This window comes from Sitophilus oryzae, unplaced genomic scaffold (genome assembly GCF_002938485.1).
Source record: "Sitophilus oryzae breed Bouriz unplaced genomic scaffold, Soryzae_2.0 scaffold_1436_pilon_pilon, whole genome shotgun sequence".
Lineage (NCBI taxonomy): Eukaryota > Metazoa > Arthropoda > Insecta > Coleoptera > Curculionidae > Sitophilus > Sitophilus oryzae.
The window spans coordinates 254,653-276,036 of NW_022146100.1; the positions used below are offsets into that span (position 1 = coordinate 254,653).

The window sequence follows — 21,384 nt, forward strand, 5'->3', positions numbered from 1 at the left end:
AAATTTAACTAGCGCGGTTTTTTAAATTCACTTTTTAATATATTTAATTACTTGCTTATAAAAAAATATTATTATTAGGACACAGAGTCAAGCAAAAAATAAACGTATTTTTTTTAGAGATCAAATTATAACTTTTTGTAAAAAGGAATATTTATTGAATTTTTATCTAATAAATGTTAAAATTTTGAATTTCTAGGGAATTGATTTTATGTCTATATCAGTGCTGCAAACGTCGGGGGAAATGTCACAAAAGTTACCAAAAATTTAATAACTTCATAAAGGTGCATAATTAGAAATTTACCGAGACTTCCTTGAAAATAGAAAAGGAATAATCATGGTGTTGTGATATTAAAACGTTAAGTTTACGTTTTTGAGAACATTTTGTTAATCATTAGAATCACCCACCGGCTTAAATATCCTCGTGTTTTAAATTGTCAAATTTGATAAAAATGGCGGATCCTACATTCAAGAGTCGCATACAAAATTTCAAGAACAAAGGAAAAGATCAAGATGTAAGGCTTCAATAAAACGTTTTTGCGTTGTACATACTTGTAGCTATTTTATAGACTATCAAACTTTCGAATTCATATGTTATTCACTCTAATATTTGGCATATTTGCTAGGCTGAACTGAATACATTTTTTAGAATCATTATTTTTTAGGAAATGCGAAGGAGGCGAAATGAAGTTACAGTCGAACTTAGAAAAAATAAACGGGAAGAAACCCTACAGAAACGACGTAACGTTCCCGTTGTGGATTCAACTGACGAGGATGATGTTGATAAGTCACTATCGAATATTAATTTACAGCTTGTCGTTGCACAGGCTGAAAATTCAGATGATCCCAGTTTACAGTTAATGGCAGTTCAGTCAGCTCGAAAGTTACTGTCATCTGAAAAGAACCCACCAATTGATGCTCTCATTCAAGCAGGAATTTTACCCATTCTAGTAAAATGTTTGGAACGTCACGATAATCCACCTTTGCAGTTTGAAGCTGCTTGGGCATTAACTAATATTGCTTCCGGAACCTCAGCTCAAACCAATCAAGTTGTAGGGGCAGGAGCTGTTCCCTTATTTCTCTTACTTCTGCATTCTCCACACCAGAATGTCAGTGAGCAAGCAGTTTGGGCTTTAGGAAATATAATTGGAGATGGGCCAGTCCTTAGAGATTACGTTATTGAATTGGGAATTGTTCAACCGCTTTTATCTTTTGTTAAGCCAGAGATTCCCATATCATTTTTAAGAAATGTCACTTGGGTCATTGTAAATCTATGTAGAAATAAGGATCCCCCACCACCGATACATACAATTGATGAGTTACTTCCCTCATTAAGTGCTCTAATACATCATACAGATACTAATGTAAGTGAATACAAGATAACTCAGCTTTGAAAAAAAATCTCCTTATAAGTTTTTACTAATGACGTAAGGAATATTGAAATTTACAAATATTCACAAATTTTTTGGCATTAGCATTAACAAAATTTATGGGAATATTTTGCTGGTGTCAATGTTTGAAAAAATTTATAAATTGTAAATATCATTGATGAGACATGATTGATGAATTAAAAAGAGAAATATGAATTTCTTATCTCGTATAGTACTGATTTTTACATAGAAATACTTATGAGTCTTTAGCCCTTTCGACAAGCCAAAATAACTATTATTTTTTATATTTTCTATTTTTTTATATTACCCAAACATATTATAGCTTTGAGATAAAATTCTCTGTTATAAAATTTAAAACTGACAGTTATTAATACTGTCATTTAATTAGTTATACGTTTAGTTACAACATATTCAAAATTTAGATTGATCAGTTTATGCTAGCAGTAATAACGAGTATAAATAAAAAAATGGTCAGTACGACGCTCGCCGTTTTTAGCGCGCGTTCAGCTTTGGTTTTAGTTTTAGCGCTTTAGTTTAATATGTATTAAAAAAATTGGGCTCAGTTCGTGTAATTTCCATTTTAAGTTCTAACTATTCGGAAAGGTATACAGATTATGTTTGCACATATGTACATGTTTTTTCATATTGAAGAGGTCAAATTTACTTTAAATGTTGAAAAAATAAAAGAGACAGTTGTCATTTTGTAAATACAATTTTATTGTCAATTGATATACAGTGTGTCCACGAAATAAGTCCACAAGAAGAGGAAAAAATAAGTTACTTTTATTTTAAGATAAAAAGTCAATCTTTAACCACCCGGTATAAGATCCGGCGGCAATTCGCGGCAGCCGCACGGTGGGGTATTAGCATGAAAAAGGTGATCGAAATTCGAAAAAGCAAATGTGTTTAAGATTTTCCAAAAAAAGATAAATGATAAGTTAAATCATGTCTGCCATAAATGGCGTTGCTATGGGTGTGTTTAGTTGCATTCATTTGTTTCAAAGAAACGTCAAAGTTGTTACTTCTCACAGATAAGAGGTAAATGGCCAAATTTTATGTTTAAAATTATAAATTGTTGTTGTTCTTGTGCTCTTTTTACGTTTATATTATTGTTTTGATTGAAAATGGCTCAGCAAGCTGCAGGTATGTATTCTACAAAAACGTATTATTTATTTTGATATTCTCTATTCTAACGATTTTTTTTTGCAACTAAAAGTTAGGCGTTCAGAAAATTTGATTAAATTTGTGACATTTTTATTATACTTAGAGATTTAGTTGCGCATTTCGAAGAATTCAGCATATTGTCTATATACGTTTTACTTAGTAAACGTTGGGCTTTCATACAGTAAAATAAAATACTGCGACTTTTTGCGATTTTGCTGATAAAATGAGAAAAACATTCTTGGTTTCCTCTAATTTGCCAATCAGTGATATACTAATGCGAGGTGTAAACCGCGATGGCATTGTTGTGTACAAAGCGATCGCATTAGTGCCATTAGCAGTATAGCACAATTTGGCATTAGTAGCGACTTTAGTGGTATGGGCATTGCTCGCGGATCAGTCGTAGCATTAGTAGTAGTAGTTGCGATATTACTATTGGCACTGACCGTGGAAACACTGGAACAGTGATTTTTCTTTCTTTTTTTAGAATCGACGAATTATCCTTTATTTTGTTCATATTATTTCCTCTTTAATTGAAAGTAGCAATAATTTATATAAGGTCTACATAAAAAAATTTCGATCAACTATCAGTGTCAAATACCCCACTGTGAGCCGGTGGCAATTAATTTATATGCAATATACTTTAAGCAGCAAGTATTTTCATGCCGTTTAAGAGGATTTGAAAGGGAAAGTAGTTAAAAGTCTTAAAGAGTGACGAGCAAAAATGTAAAAAGACTATTTTTGTTACCTTCAAATAAATTGCCATAAACTATGATATTACTTAGGTTTAATTAAGTGCAAAAAAGAAAAAACAGTCCTTTTTACCTTTTCGAACGTCCATTACCGAAAAGGCAACAGCTTTTATCAATTTTAATAAAATAAGTAATTAACTGGCGTTATCTGAAAACTGTTTATGTCAGCTTGATACCAGTAGCAAAAATGTGACATTTCTAATAAAAAAAAGCGCTACATTAGGCTTACTTGATTTTGTTATTTATTAGGTATCGTTTACAGGGGAATATAAGAAAAGTATTAGCAACATTTTCATGCAAACATTTTGAAATTAATGTTTCTAAGTAATGACCTATCTGGGAACCACTGTGTAACGGTCGCAACCCAAAGCTTTTGAAAATTTCCGAGCGGTTCGGCTTTTTCCAGAATTATATCCCAAAATATTATTTATTCAGATGTATTATTATTTTCTTTTAATTTTATAAATAGAATACAGTGTGTTGCATACAAGAAACTTTATTTTATATAACGGCATGTATGAAATACCTATGAAACATTGGAAACCGACGTTATGCCACGATTCATGATGGTTTTTGCAGTTCACAGTTCACAGCACAGCTTTTTAACTTTTTAATGCCACTTTTTCACAATTATCACGGGTTTGGGTAAATAAAACTTAAATTAAACTCACAAGATAGCAATAAAATTTGAAAATGGACGCTTCAAACACTTTTTGGAATTTTTTCAATAAGAGCGGTTTAGATTTTGAAAGATTTTATAATTTTTGAAGATTTTGACTTTGACAACAGATATGGGCAAGAGAAAATTATTTTTGTTGTTTGCGGTTGTTCTTAGCAACCATTTAGTAACCGCTATAGCAGCGCCAGATCGCGTACAACGGTCGCGACCCAAAACAATTTCGCGACCCAAAATTTTTACGGTCATTTCAATCTCAATTTATTTCCTTTATACAGGGTTGTTCACCACATACGACACGGAGTATTGTAGCTAAACGATGAGATTTTTACAAATTGTTAACTTAAACCTTACCGTTTTTGAAATATTTTCAATTTTGTGAAATTGCAGTAAAAATTTTAAGGCTTCATTTCTCCAAGGGTATCAAAGTTTTTAATACTAAATATTTACTGAAGTTTATTTATTGATCAGTTATTTTGTTGCAATAATAAAAATAATACTACCTTATACAGAGTGCCTAAAAATTTATTTTAAATAATTATTAGCTTCAAACGGCAATAACTTGTTTAATTTAAACGGAACACCTTGTATATTTTACGAGAATCAGATGCACAATTTAATTGTCTATCAAATTATATTATACCATTTTTTACCTATCTCTTTAAGTTTCCGTAGAAAATGCATTTTCTTGTAATTTAGAACTTATTTATCAATATACCCATGGAATATTGACATTTTAGATTATTTTTAAAGATGTACCAAATTTTTAAAGAGTACAGATATTAATATTGTCCATATAATTTGTTTATTTTATTAAAAAATAAAAAAACTGTTTAAATATTTGTTAAAGGGGACCAATTAATATGATTCCAGTATTCAAACTACATTAACTGACTGTTTGCGTTGATTAATAATAATTGCTCCAAATACTAAAAAACTGAATTTTGTATGGGTATTAGACAGTGTGATAATGTGAAGAAACACCTTAAAAATGATATTTCATTTTTTAATAAATACTTATTTATAACAACAGAGACTTTAATTTTGATAACTTATTATTATATTGATTTCTGACTCAAATCCACATTTATTTAGAATAATTTATTAACGAACACAATTAAGTATCTAATTAATTAGTATATGGGCGGAAATAATGGTATTATATTTAATTAATGGTATACTCTTTTATAAAGATTTAAATAGTTTTCTTTTTGCATACAAATAGGCTAGTAATATTATCGTTTTGCTAAAAACGATAATATTACTAGCCTGTACATTTTGTATATTTGTTGCTTTAAAAACAATCTAAAATGTCAATATTCCATGGGTATATTGATAAATAGGGTCTAAATTATAAGAAAATGCATTTTCTACGAAAACTTGAAGGGATAGGTAAAAAATGGTATAATACAATTTGATAGACAATAAAATTGTGCTTCTGATTCTCCTAAAATATACAGGACGTTCCATTTAAATTAAAGAAGTTATTGGCGTTTAAAGCTAGAAATTATTTAAAATAAATTTTTAGACACTCTGTATAAGGTAGTATTATTTTTATTATTGCAACACAATAACTGATCAATAAATAAACTTGAGTAAATATTTAGTATTAAAAACTTTGATACCCTTGGAGAAATGAAGCCTTGAAATTTTTACTGCAATTTCCCAAAATTTCCCAAAATTGAATATTTAAAAAACGGTAAGGTTTAAGTATAATAAACCTTAATCAAATTTACCTTTATTTTAATCGTAGAAACTAAAAATGTAATAATATACAGGGTGTTCCATTTAAAAAAATACAACTTTGATATTTTTTACTTATTTGGGACACTCTGTATCTTGTCAAATTATTTTTAAATTGTACCTCTAATAGTCCTTCATCGAACCCAAAACTTAAAATTTGTAAAAATCTAATCGTTTAGCTACAATACTCCGTGTCGTATGTGGTGAACAACCCTGTATATGATGATCGTCGTGTAGAATATAAATCGTCCAGTGTGAACGGGGTCTTATTGTAATGATGCAGCCGGAAATGATTAGAAAAAGGGAATTTGGTGGATAAACTAAATATTTTGAATACAAAAATTATTTATCAAAACAAAAATTGGATAAAATAGAGTCATTTATGTCATAAAATACACTGTTCCTTTTTAAAGAGCGGTTGTTATAATTATAACTAGAGACTTAGGTATCTATATCACGGAATGTAGTGTGTTTTAATAATCTAGTTTTGAAAAGAGAGCTTGAAAGAGACATTGACTAAAAATAGTTATTTCGAGTACCACTTGGTCTAGAATATGACATTAGGACCATGGCAAATCCACTTGGGTAAAAAATATTTAGTATTTTATTTAAAAATATACGATATTACTTTGAAAATATGTTTGCATCACCCTGTATAGTAAAAAAATATATTAAAATGATTGCACATTGCACTATTGCCTACGTTTTATAAAATGGAATGAGAAACTCAAACGAAAGGAGTTTTTTTTCACGCTGTGTAACCCTGTATTCTGGGCGCGCCTCGAAAGTGGCGCCTATAATTTTTTTTTGTGTTCAGATAAAAAACGAGATTTGGTATGTTAGTATATGACATAAATTAGGATTGATTGACGTATTCAATTGTTTTTGGTCACTTCCTGTCAAAAATTAAATTGTCCGAACGTAATATAATAATGGCCGCAGCTGTCATGGAATTGAGCGATTGAAAATTTATCATAAATTATTTTTTTTCAAATGGTAATCCACTTTTTTTTATTTCACTCGTGAAAATGCTTTCGTTACTTTCGTTTTTAAAATATGTTACTTTTTGACTATACATGTTCCTGTACCTAAAATAAATCGATTTTAAATTATTTAAGATTTAACTTTAAAGCGTATTTTTTTCTTGATTTTAACCACTAGCCTATGCCTATGACAGTATATTATCAATCATCATTTCCAAGCTAACTTTGCGCTGTTTTTTTTTCGATCGTACGGTATATTATTAAAATATCAACTATTAGATATCACTAAAGAACGAAAATACGGAGATATATCTATATAAATACACTTTTTAAACTTTTAAGCAGCAGTAGTTATAATATAGGAAATTCCTTTGAATAAGAAGACTAAGGAAGGAGCATAATGCTATCCATGTATTCATGCATGGTGGGCGGAAAAAGCACTCTAGGGTGGTGATCCTTGACAGTTCTGTTTGACGATTCATTTGTCACATTTGAATTTGATTTGAAATTTTGTGGATTTGTCAGTCTTTACAGAGCTTATTTTATGTTATTTATTATTTATTCTACTACTGATAGTTGTATAAAGGTAGTAAATCTAGATGGAAATTGTGGCAGAACTTAAATTAACAGTGACATTATCGCGATTTATCGAAAAAGACTCTAAAATAGTTGGTTGTGTAGCGTGCGGTAGATCTCGGCAAAAATTGAGTGAAATAATGGAACAACTTTTCGCTAGTAAGTGACTATATAATATACATACGTGTAGTAAACCAATCATTTATGAAATTCACTTAAATTAACTAAATTATATATTTTCTTTCATTTTAGCTTTTATTTACTACTTGTCAAAGATCAGATGTCAAAGAATTTCGATACGTTATTTGACTTACCTGCTTCAGTAGCGTACCGGATGTTTGTGTTAATAAATACTTATTATAACTTATCTATTTTTATTAGAATTATATATTTTTATAACAATTTTAATAACTACCAACATTTATTCACAACGCAAAATAAAATAACAAATTATTGAGTCTACCCCACGTCTACCCTACATCATAGTTTTACATTTTTTAAATAAAATTAGAACGGCACTGATAAACCGGAATTTAAGTCGGCCATATTTGAGGCCCATCGCGGTGTACCTAAGATTTTTGATATGCTCCTTCCTTAAGCTCCGTTCTCAGAACGACGTCGTGTCGCTGGCGACACAGTTTGACATTTCAAACAACCAACGGGAGCTGTACTAAATTTAAAATTGACAGCTGTTTGAATTTTGTACAAATCTCATTGGTTCTTTTGACGTATAGCTGGCGACAATCGCTGTTCTGAGAACGGGGCTTTAGTCTTCTTATTCAAAGGGAAATTCAAATAATTCATTTTCTGACAGATGGAAATAAATTGTCTGACTGTTTGACACTTAATGTCAAAGGAAGCTAGATAAAATCAAGAAAAATATACGTTTTCAAACTAAATCTTAAATAACTTAAAAACGATTTATTTTAGGTATAGGAATATGTCTAGTTAAAACGTAACGAATTGGAAAACCTTTTCACTAGTGAAATAAAAAAAAGTGGGTTCCATTTGAAAAAAAAAATTATGATAATTTTTTAATCGCTCAATTCCATGACAGCTACCGCCATTATTATATGACATTTGAACAATTTAATTTTTGAAATAGATAGCCACATGTCTTTTCTTTATGTCACAGGGGCTGTGATAATCACTAAATTTGACTTCTAGGCTGTACAAATTTTTTTGACAGGTAGTTTTTTTCGTCCAGAAATTTTAAATATTTTTTTCTTAAAAATGCTTTCAGGGAAATACCACGACGAAAATATCGCGATCCTCCAAGATCCGAGGGGCCCCTTCACTGTCTCAGGCCCGTGGCCCCCGTTATACTAAAGACTTCACTGCTCATCATCAGTAATGAAGCTAGAATACAAGTTATGCTGTGCATTGGTTGTATTTTAATAAATGTTTATTCAGTAAAAATAAATAATGAAACCATTGAAAAATAACTTAAATAGCTAAAATAAATAAATTCAGTCTCAAAATATATAAAAAATAATACATAATTATTCGATTTTTGTTACTTGATTCAATAGAAAAGGATATTCTGAATAGAATGACATATCATATGTCAACTAAATTTTGCCATTTTCGAATATAGTTTATTTGAAATAGCAACATGCAGTTCATAACGACAATTTGACTCGAAATACCAAGTTATACCAAATTATTCGTAAAAAATGCTTTTTCCAAATATGCTAATGAGCCATACTCGTTCCATTTGAAAAAATTGAGATTTGATTAAAAATACATCTTTTAACCAGCCAGGACAAGACACGAAAAACATTAGATGATCAGATCTATTTTTCCAAGGCTCCTTGATTAAAAATTAGTGTTTTTAATACAGCCATGGCACTCTAGATTGAAATTTAAAATACGATTTTTTGACGATACGACAGAGTGTAATTTTTTATCGAATTTTTTATCGAAAATATACCGAGGGTGCCATTTAAATATCAAAAGTTGTCATTTCCGGTGAAACGGGAAGTGACCAAAAACAATTGAAGACGACAATCAATCCTAATTTATGTCGTATACTAGCATACCAAATCTCTTTTTTTATCTGAAAAAAATAAAAAAAATATTGGGGTGAGCCACTTTTGAGACGCACCCGGTATATTATTTTGTATTAGAAAACATTTCTAAATCATATTGCAGATCCTTGTGGACACTGTTTGGGCTCTTAGCTACTTGACTGATGGAGGCAATGACCAGATTCAGATGGTTATCGATAGCGGAATCGTTCCAAAACTAATACCTTTATTGAGTCATAAAGAAGTTAAGGTTCAAACGGCAGCTCTTAGGGCAGTAGGAAATATTGTTACAGGGACCGACGAACAGACGCAGGCATGATTTCTTGTCTATTTATTTAGAGATAAATAAATTTAAAGGTCGTTTTAGGCTGTACTAAATTGTGATGCTCTATCCCATTTCCCAGCATTACTCACCCATGCGAAGGAAAAAATATGTAAAGAAGCTGTTTGGTTCCTGTCCAATATAACCGCTGGCAATCAAAACCAGGTTCAAGCTGTAATCAATGCAGGTAAGAATTGTGAATATAATTGAATGTAAAAATAAGTAAAGTTCATTTATTGCTTGTGGAGCTTTAAACCGTCTTATAAAAGTTCTGGTCCATGGAAAGTGTCTGACACTTTTGATCCTGCTTCAGAGTAATATTCTACAATATACAGGGTGGTCCGAACTGTATTCTGGAAACTTCGGCAGTATATTTTTCCGATAAAAATATGTAAAAAAGTTCGTATAAATGTATCAATCTATGTATTACAGTTGAGGGTTGGAACCTTTGGTGTTACACAGCAAAATAAAAACACTAAATCACCACAATACACCAAAATACTTTTACTTTTACACTGGTGCGCGTTTCGCTAACCATGTTAGCATCATCAGCAGATGATTATAAACTCAAATAATAAAATAGTTTATAATCATCTGCTGATGATGCTAACATGGTTAGCGAAACGCGCGTCCAGTGTAAAAGTAAAAGTATTTTGGTGTATTGTGGTGATTTAGTGTTTTTAAACTATGTATGTCCTACAACGCTTAGATTCGGATATACAGGGTGTAAAAGTTTCATTTTTATTTCGATTTTTTCAAATAATTGCTGAAGTAACGTCAATATTTGAATGAAAATTGGTGTCTGGCAATTTTTTGACATGAGAAGTTTGATTTTGATGTCAATATGACTTTTATTTGTAGGGGACGCCACCTACATGTGTTTTAACTGTTTTGAAAAGTAATAACTTTTTGTTCGTACCTGTATAAAATTACTGAGTGAAAAAATATACATTTCCGTGACTTTTTGCATAAAAAGTGTTCTTGGTAAAAATCGCTACTAGCAACCGTTCTCAAGATATTTACAATGGAAATAGTCAATACATGTCATTATTGACGAAAACTACACACGTTGAGTAGATAGTTATAGTCTGTCCAACGAGAAGATCCTTGATAGTGATAGATGTGTCTGTCATTTTAATTTCAAAGTAGTTTATTTTATTTTACAAAGAAATAAGTTGGTACAACTGGAACGCATAGCAGGAAATTAATATATTTAAAATTTGACTGACGAGTGATTACTTCAAAATATTGTGAAAGAAACTGTATATACTCTGTTTTTTTTCTCAGGTAAGATTTCGACAGACGATGACAGAAGAAAAGCAGATGACGTCCCATACCAATCTATTTATTAATTTTTAAGTTATCTATGGATGGGTTTAAATATAAATCCGTCATGCGTCGTGTCTTGTTTTTTTAACCAGTTTTATTGGTTTATTTAAAAAATGACAGATTTTTCGTATTTCAATTTTATTGGTTTGACGGAACGATGAACGACAAACGGACGCCGATGCGTATGAACTCGCCTTTAGATTTTTGTCATTTTTGACGCTTGTCAAAGTCTTGCCAAATTATAGGTTATAATTTTGTGTCAACTTTTGTTAAATACCCTGCGTTTTGGAAGATGATGCATTTTGATTCGTATTATTACGAGTGTTTTGTGTCTTTTGAAGTCAAGTGGAGGGAAAAATCGAGTGAAAATTAACTGTAGACCCAGAGCACAGTTTATGGTTAATACTCGTTGCCCAGGCAGAAAGTCTTATACACCAATGCAGTTGCCATCGATAAAGTTTGTATACCATTTCGTCGTAGATAAGTGCATCTCGTATAAGGTAGAAGGATCAAACTAAACACATACTAAAAACTGGAGAGTAGCTGTAAAATATCGACATCACACGAAAGGCAAATAATGGATTTTAGTACTGCAGAAAAATAATGTCAAAAGGTACTGGTTTAAAAAAATTAAGATTAAAGTTAATTAATCAACCTTTAAGGTATAAAATTTGGTAGGTGTTATTATTAATAAAATAGTTTGTTTTATTTACCTATGTTGTTTTAATTATTCCTGTGGAATATTACAAATTTGTATTTGTACATAAGTTATATTGATAAATATAATCATAAATGCGGGTAGTTTCATAAAGCTTGAAAGTAAATAATAGTTCTTTTTTATATTTTTTTGGTATGTAGTGTCTTGTTCTTGTTTGTTTTGTATTAACACACATTTTTACCAAGAGACCTTTTTTACGTAAAAGACGTCGTAAATGTATATTTTTTTACTCAGTAGTTTTATACAGGTACGGACGAAAAGTTATTACTCTCCAAACCAACGTTAAAAAATATGTAGGTGGCGCCCTCTACACGTAGGAATCATATTAAGATCAAAATCAAATTTATCATATCAAAAAACTCCCCGACACCAATTTTCATCCAAATATTGACCTTACTTCAGAAATTATTTGAAAAAAATGGAAAAAAATGAAACTTCTACACCCTGTATCACCGAAACTAATAGTACGAGAGCTAGCAACGTCGGAAAAACAAGTATTTTATGACGTCTGGCTCTTTGATACATCTTTTACTATGCTCTCTAGAACAGCATGCGGCCCGTCTGGCTGCCGGTAAACGTTGCGTTCCCTACTGCGCATTGAAAGAAGATCCTATATTTTTATTAGTGCTTTAAATTCTAGTATTGAATATAAATCGAACATGTATCCATAGCGCAGTGCGTAGAGACGGGCCGCATGCTGTTCCAGAGAGCATAGTAAAAGATATATCAAAGAGCCAGACGTCTTAAAATACTTTCTCGAAAACGTTGCTAGCTCTTGGACTATAAGCATTTTAGGACATACATTTAAACAAACTTTTTTACTTATTTTTATCTGCAGAATATGCTGGCGAAGTTTCCGGAATATAGTTCGGACCACCCTGTATACATGGCTTGACCTTGTCAAAATTATCATCGTTTGTCATTCTCCAGCCGTTCTTTTTTCAATCGCATGGTACTTTAAAGGAGCTGGGGCTTACTGTGGCTTTTATATATATTTAATGTATCTGTGATTGATCAAGTGTGCACATTTATTTTTCTATTTCTAGGTCTTTTACCTAACATTATATATAATCTCAGTAAAGGGGATTTCCAAACACAAAAAGAAGCTGCTTGGGCAATTTCCAATTTAACTATTGGAGGTACAAGGGAACAAGTAGCTAGACTGTTGCAAGAAGGAGCTATACCACCATTCTGTGATTTACTGAATTGCAAGGACCCTACAGTGATTCAGGTATAATATTTCTTAATATTATTATTGATAAATTTACAACATAAAACTTTTGATCTTGTATAATATAGGTTGTGTTGGACGGAATAAATAATATGTTAAAAATGGCAGGACCTGAAGTGGAACATTTATGCACCATGATAGAAGAGTGCAATGGACTGGACAAAATCGAGGCTCTCCAGAATCACGAAAATATTGAAATTTATAAATTGGCTTATGATATAATTGAACAGTACTTCAGTGGTGATGTAAGTATATTAGTAAAAAAATCTAGTCGGCTTTGTCAATTTTTGAACGACATATATCCAAGTCTTCTCTCGCTGGACAGACTATAACTTAATAATAATCTTTATTTCAAAATGTGTTTCAAGTTTAGAGAACGTCTGAAAACATGACACACAAACGGACACTTTTGAATTTTGAACAATTAGTCCAAGATCCCAGAGCAATCAGACATAACATTTTCTCAAGGATGAAACCTTAGGCTCTCAGTAGTGCTCCTATAGTTACTACGAGGGCTCGTTTAAAAGAGCGTTTCTTACTCTATATTGTACCATATAAACAATAATAATAAGCTCTTTTTTTAATAAGAATGTAGACGCTAGGGAGAGTTGTCTTAAAATTTAACAAACATTGCGCGTTTTTTCAAAAAAAAATAAATGCGATAGTATATGTAATTTTAGCTGATAGTAAATAGTAATAAAAGCTGAACAAGTCAGCGAAAACCGCATCTTGATATCTTTTTTCAACCCAAAGTTATTAGCAAAATTATAGTAAATACGAAAATATAAGCCCTTAATTACCTTATTGTTCTAACACGGTATTACTAGCCCTCTTGATTATGAACATTCTGCCAAAAAAATAAGATAGAAATGATTAGATTATTCTAAAATCGTCAACATACCAGAATACCATAACACCAAATCTATTAATATTTAATAATTAAGATATCAATGACAGTTAATAAGAAACGACGTCTCAGTCAAGTCATGGTAGGCTTTGGAAAAAAGTTGCTTTTGACGTAATAGTATAAACGTCAAAGTGTTATTAGATCAACATTTTGATAGACTTAGCAGCGTTTTTTCTCTGTTGAAGAAAGGCATTTTTAGAAAAACAATCAAAAGATAAAAAAAAATGCTGCTGAGACTCTCAAAATGTTGATATAATAATGTCAAGGTGTATGTAGCGTTAAACTGTATTACTGGTTGCATAACTGCATTACTGCTACATAACCGCAATGTGCATTGAGTAACCTGGCGAATTCGCCAGAAAGTAAAAGAAAATTACAGAATTCTTTAGAACGTTCCAGAAACACTCGCCAGGGGGTATATAAAGTCCCGCGCTTTGGCAGTTGTGAATTAATTGGCGAAGGTGCCAGTACCGTTAGAATAATAGTAGTTGCATAAATTGTGTTTGTAAATAGTATAAGTCGTGTGTACAGAGTGAGACAAATAAAATCGTTAAGTATTTTATCGTGAGTTTAAATTACCATGTGGACCCATGGAATCCGTAACAATAATATTTTGATGTTTAAACTATCCGTTTAAAAGCAACTTTTTCCCAAAGCCTACCATGATTTCACTGAGGTTTCTTGTCCACCGTTATTGGTATCTTAATTATTAGATATTAATACACCTAGTATTATGGTTTTCTGGTTCATTGTCGATATTTTGAATAAAATAATCTTTTTTATATTATTTTTTATTAGAATGGTCATAATCAAGAGGGCTAGTGATACCGTGTTAGAAAAATAAGGTAATTAAGGGCTTATATTTTCGTATTTGTTATAATTTTGCTAATAACTTTGGGTTGAAAAAAGATATCAAGATGCGGTTTTTGCTGACTTGTTCAGCTTTTATTACTCTTAAATTGTAAGACAACGCCCCCTAGCGTCTACGTTCAAAAGCTTATTATTATTGTTTATATGGTACAATATATAGTAAGAAACGCTCTTTTAAACGAGCCCTCTCTTGTTGGATTCCGATCATCCAGTCCGGAGTTATTAATATTTAAATAAAAATAGATCTAACCTCCCCCCACCACTTTATTTTAGCAGATAGGGGAAAATGGTTCTAACAAAAAAGATCCAAAATTTACTGAAGATTATGAAGCTATTATTTATAGTACATCGTATCTAGTCAAAATTTCTTAAAAATTCCATTTTGTTATTTTCCATAGCAGTTACGCCCTCTAGCGGCCGTCTTACAAACTTGAAAATAATTTCTTGCAATTTCTTATGGTCTCATTAGTTATAAATATTTGTTTCCGCAAGCTCTACAACTAATACTTTCCGAGATACAGCCGAGAGCTATTCTTAGTGGGACACCCTGTACATAGTTTAGGTTTACACCAGAGAATAGGTACATTAAAGAAATGCTAACTTCATGCTAAAAAATGGAAACAGACGCCATCTGGTGTCGCCTGGCAGTACTAGCTAAATTGAGGGGAATTGGAGGGGCGGGGCTTAAAAGAGGGGAAATTTAAAAAAAAATATTTTTATAAGTATCACTGACTTACTGTTTAAAGTTAATAAACATATTTTTTATTACTATAATATAATTTAATGTATTAAAAAATATGTCTATTAACTTTACGCAGCAAATCAATGATATTATTAAAGACTTATTATTTTCAGAGAAAATTCATAGTAAATAAATTACACATTATTATAGTAAACAATATCATTTATTTGTTAGAGCTGCGATTTATATTACAATAATATTGAAATATATATATTTTTTTAACAATGAAAAAGAATATCCCGGAACCTGAAAAAGAAAGATGATCAATTAATGACTTAAATTAGTTCAAAATACATTTTGCAAATAACTAGTGAATTGGAAAGATAAACATACTATTAAAAAGACATTTTAGTAGTATATTATCATCTATTTACTGATAATACATAAGTATATAATAGGTAAATAACATGCATAAGGCACTATGATACAACTACCTGTATCATGATAACACACTAACATCACAAAAAATATATGCTAATTTAAATTTCTTTAATGGTCTAATGAAACACTATCTAGCCTCAATGCATGCCATTCCAAAGGCAAAAAAAACTGTTATACCAAATAAATATAAGCTGAATAAAACATAAACCAAGCCAATGTGCATAAACAACCAAAAAATGCATCAAAAAATACTTTTATCAGATCATGCCCTTGGATATATTATGTATTTTATATATCGCACATCCCGTTCAAAAGTTTACTAACTCAAAATAGAGAATATAGAGAACATTGTCAGGAGAAGTAAAAGAAAATTTAAGTTAACGCAATATGCTCCTTTTTGCATATTAATGGCCAAATAATGTAATGTTGATTTAATAAAAATTTAACTGGCATCCTTCTGAGGTATAAATCAGATTAAAAGGACATTGTTTTTGTAATAATTGTTTGTTCTGTAAACATTTTTTGAAGACAATACAGTTTTGAACGGGCTGTGCGATATAAACAAGGATCTTACTATTATTTGAGGTTATAAAGTATTTAAATAATATAAAACATAATCAAAATCATTTTTCATCATAAATTATAGAGGTACTTACGTGTTTTGATATTATTATCAGGAAATAATACGTTTAATTAAACAGGTACGCTGCCAGGCAAGTTCTATGGCGGGTCTTTGCAAAAGTTGAAATCTAAAAATACAAAACTACGTTTACATCTTAGTTGTATTTACGAATAAAGTATTTGTGTGTAATTTCTGACTTACCAGTTAACTGAATAATCGCATTAAATACATCCAAATGGTAATTTAATATTGTAAAAAAGCAAAATTGTTTTAAATCACTTGCCAGGACAGCTCGGCCAGCTTATTTGTTGGCAAAATGGCCGCGGTATCATGATTTAAGCAATGTGAGTGACAAAGAAAGCCAATGCCTGGCAGATGTTGCTTTCTTTGTCGTTGGTCCTGGCACGTTTAAATTTGACTGTTGCCTGTTTGCCCATACAAGTGACACCCCCGTGGTTTACACTTAAACCACAGAATATCTAGCTACGCAACAGAAGCCTCGTTACATGTATAAAATTGTAGGAAGCAAAAGGAGACAGGCTTTAAAAGCCTGTCTCCAAATCAGATATTTTGATGTGGTAGTTTCGCTACTACATAATAGAGGGCAATAAATTTAAAAGAAAACAGTTTTCTACAAACAAAATTTAAAAGAATTTTGTGCAGTGTTGCCATTGTGTAATTCATATCGTAATACTTCCTGATAAAGCCTACCTTCAAATTTGCTACATCATTTAAACATATTAAAATAGATCAGAGCTGTTTTTTTCAGTTTGCCATGTTAGTTGGAATTAAATGTTATGAGCTAAATTACAATTACTTCCTGACGTTTGATTGTATAATTAAATCCTGAATTTTCATTGTAATTCGGCGACAATATAATAAGGATTGTTCTACAGAACTATTATTATAGTTCTACCCCTTCCTGACGTTCGATTGTATTCATTACAAGTTCATATCGTATAATCGGGAAAAAACGGCGTTAGCGATAGCTATGAAATGAATATCGCTGTCATTTTATATGTAAATTTATATGGGAAATGTCATCGATCGTCCTTCTCAAGCCAACTGGACGCCGTTTTTTTCAGAAGCATATAATAATAATAATAATAAAAAAGGTTTATTGTTCCAAATCACATACAAAATACATAATATATAAATTATTTTAACAATTGGAACAAAAGGCACAGTCAGCTTCCTTCAAAGTCGAAGGTGCTGTTGAGGCCACGAAAAAAAAAAATATACAACAATATTACCAAACAAAAGGCAATAATAATATAATTTTGCACAAATCAATATCATACAAAACTAAAAAAAGACCGTACAAAAAGTATTATTACGACACAAAAAGCATCAATCTTTAATAAACTTAGAACTTTCTACTTAAAATAGCACAAGAGGATTAAAAAAACTTAAAAATTATATCAATTCATTCCGGGAGCAGTTGATTCTTAATTTTTCTTTTGAAAGACAGGACAGACCTCGAAAATCAGTAATTGTGAACTTATTTATTGACGTAGCAATTTGGTAGGAAAATGACTTTTTAAAGAATTCTTTTTATGAGCGGGTATGGTTAGAAGATGTTGTCTGCGGATATTTAGGTTATGCACATCTGTACGAAATTGTAATTTGTTGTAAAGATAAGGTGGGCATTTATGTTTCAGAATTTTATAGAAAAAACATACCGAGTGCAAAAGACGACGTTCGGACATGTTAAGCCAATTAAGTTCTCTAAGTTTATGTGACACTCTTTGTCTTCTTCTTATTCCGCAGATCAATCTTACGCAAGAGTTCTGGATTTTTTGTACTCTGTTGTTATCTTTTGAGTCGAGAATATCAAGTGATACCATAATATAGTACTATATTACGATACATGGCGTTCGATTGGGCTTAAACTTGGTATACTGTATCTTCAGTGACATTGTAATATCATGGTACCATGAAGCATATAAAGTGGTACCTTCTATAGTACCATATTTGATGACATAGCAATATTAGGTACATGGCGGCAATAGGGCTTAAACTTGGTATACTACGTATTTTCGGTGACATTGTAATATGATGGTACTATGATGCATATAATCTGGTACTATAATATAGTACCATATTATGTACATGGCTTCGATTGGGCTTAAATTTTGGATACTACGTATCTTCGGTGATATTGTAATATTATGGTACCATGGGGCATAATAAGAGGTACCATAATATAGTACCATATTACGATACCATTTCCTGGCGTTCGATTAGGCTTAAACTTGTTATACTACGTATCTTCGGTTACATTGTAATATGATGGTACTATGATGCATATAAAATGGTACCTTAATATAGTACCATATTTCAATACCATTTCCTGGCGTTCGATTGAGCTCATATTTGATATATACTTGCGTATTTTTGATGACATTGCATTATTATGGTACCATGAAGCATATCAACTGGTACCATAATATAGTACTATATTACGTACATGGCGTTCGATTGGGCTTAAACTTGGGATACTACGTATTTTCGGTGACATTGTAATATGATGGTACTATGATGTATATAAAGTGGTACCTTAATATAGTACCATATTACGATACCATTTCATGGCGTTCGATTGTTCTTAAATTTTGTATACTACGGATCTTCGGTGACATTGCAATATTATGGTACCTTAAAGTATATCGAGTGGTACCATAATATAGTACACTATTATGATATCATTTCCTGGAGTTCGATTGGGCCCAAATTTGGTATACTTGCGTTTCTTTATAAAGATTTGTTTAATTAATAATTTTAATTTATTTTACGAATTTTAATTTTATGCCGAACTAATATATTATTAATTGTAGCCGTGTCACTTTTTAAAATCTACCTAGGTCTATATAAATAACGTGGCAAACGGAAGAAATTTGTTATTATAGTATTTTTTAGTCAGTTAACATTTTTTGTACTGCATTTTAATAAATTATTTCCATTATTATTAAACTTATATTTCATTACTAACGTTCCAGCATTAATAAATATCACTATCAATCGCCCTGTATATTATTAATTTTAAAAGTAATTAAAGGTATTTTCTTACTTAACATTATAAGGTATAGTGTATATTAAAAATGTATATGTTTTGTAATAATATACTTAAAACTGTTTTAATAGCCAAAGGAATAATTAAGATAAGTGTATCTAACAAGGAAAGAAGAATAGAAAGAAATACATACTGCATTATACACAATAAAAAGAATGGGATGCCAATTCAAGTCTTTTTGAATCTGGCAACTGTGCATATTTAGCCGAGCTACAGCCGAGTCGTCGATCCAAAACCGAAAGTTCAAAATTTCTAATTATATTCTGATTATGACATTGTCGCGCCATCTAGTATTCTATTTGTGCAATTTTAGCTCTTTCATTTCGAGTATTTTTCTGTTGCGTAGCTAGATATTCTGTGCTTAAACAAAATTCCTAAGTTCTAAGTTTTTTATTTTCGGAGCTACAGATGCCCGATGTACTATTGCCGGATTTTACAAATGAATGCCACAATTTTTCTAGTTTTTTTTTTGAATTTTTTAGCACATACCGTATTGTTTAAAACTGTTTTTTTTTATTACAGGCTGAGGACGATGCAAATTTAGCGCCTACAGCGGGCGACAACGAGTTCAATTTCGACCCGAACACAAACGTTCCGAACGACGGGTTCAAGTTTTGATTTGCCGGGGTGTAAAGTAACGTTGCTCAGAAAAATAATCGAGTTTTAAAAAGAAAATGGCCGCGTCCCGGCAGCTTTCTTGCTTCCCTCTCTACTAAAAACCACTTCAAAAATGTACGTTCATTTTATGTATATATATTATATTTTTTTAGGAGGAAATAACTATTTTACGATATTTATTTTAATTTTGTAAATTTTATTTACAAAGGTTCTATTTAGCCATTTACTTTAAGACTGTTTTTTATTTGTCATCTAAACTAAATGGTGATGAAAATGTATAGAGAAAAAAATTAAAAAATAATTAAAATGACCGTACATGGTAAAAAGATCTGGGCATGATTCGACGGATTATTTCTTTCTTTTTTCGATAGTGACGGATTTTTATATATATTGACTTAATTTAACAAAAAATAGAAAATGTTTTGCAATAAAGTCATGCGCAGATATTTTCTTAGTATATACTGATGTATTTATGATATTATACATATAAATTAGTTTTTCATAGTAAAAGTGGAATAAAATGCAGATAATTTCATTTTTAAGTTATTTTAGACTTTCCGACTAATTGGAGACTTTCTAATGGCGATACGTGTGCAACAAAACCGTGAATTTATCGGGAATTAATCAAATAAACGGTAAAACCATTGTTGCTTAATTATTTATTTCATTGACTAATTATTCTGCAAGAAAGACATGTTTGAAATTTTGTTTTACATAAATCGGTTAAATCAGGGGGATGTTTTAATTATTAACCTTACCTTAAGGTGCGCCCAGAGGCGCTATTCTGTACACGGCATCAACAATCGTCGGTAACGGTAAGTTACGATAGTTTTTTATATAGTAAAAATGTGTTAATTGTTGTTGTCATAGATATCGATCGGTCATAGGGCAGATATCGCAAATTTGTACCGACGAGGATCGGTATCACTACCGTGCCTTTGTTAACCCCACGGTAGAGACATAGATAAATAAAACAAGTTTAGATTGGAAAGTGCCCATAAGGACAATGTAAACACTATTTGGCGCTATTCTTGCAACGGTCGCGACCCAAAACTTTTGAAAATTTCGGAGCGGTTCGGCTTTTTCCGGAATTATATCGCCAAATATTGTTTATTCAAATTTATTATTATTTGCTTTTAATTTTATAAATAAAATACAGTGTGTTGCATACAAGAAACTTAATTTTATATAAGGATATGTATGAAATACCTATGAAACATTGGAAACCGACGTTATGCCACGATCCGAATATTTTTGCAGTT

At 31.0% G+C, this 21,384-nt stretch overlaps 1 protein-coding gene across 1 annotated transcript; it reads left to right on the forward strand.

Moving 5' to 3' along the window:
- The first annotated feature begins 215 nt into the window (after positions 1-215).
- Positions 216-20,854, forward strand: LOC115876390 (importin subunit alpha-3). The gene is made up of 7 exons (XM_030892152.1): positions 216-512; positions 663-1,361; positions 9,434-9,622; positions 9,677-9,818; positions 12,725-12,909; positions 12,978-13,154; positions 20,027-20,854. Exons 1-7 carry the CDS (start codon positions 450-452, stop codon positions 20,120-20,122), a joined length of 1,551 nt encoding a protein of 516 aa, XP_030748012.1. The 5' UTR covers positions 216-449; the 3' UTR covers positions 20,123-20,854.
- The last annotated feature ends 530 nt before the right edge of the window (positions 20,855-21,384 follow it).

Coding starts and splice junctions, on each gene's coding strand:
- LOC115876390 (XM_030892152.1), top strand. CDS start 450: ATGGCGGATCCTACATTCAAGAGTCGCATACAAAATTTCAAGAACAAA. Junction 1,362..9,433: donor TACATCATACAGATACTAAT/GTAAGTGAATAC, acceptor ATCATATTGCAG/ATCCTTGTGGACACTGTTTG. Junction 9,819..12,724: donor TCAAGCTGTAATCAATGCAG/GTAAGAATTGTG, acceptor TTCTATTTCTAG/GTCTTTTACCTAACATTATA.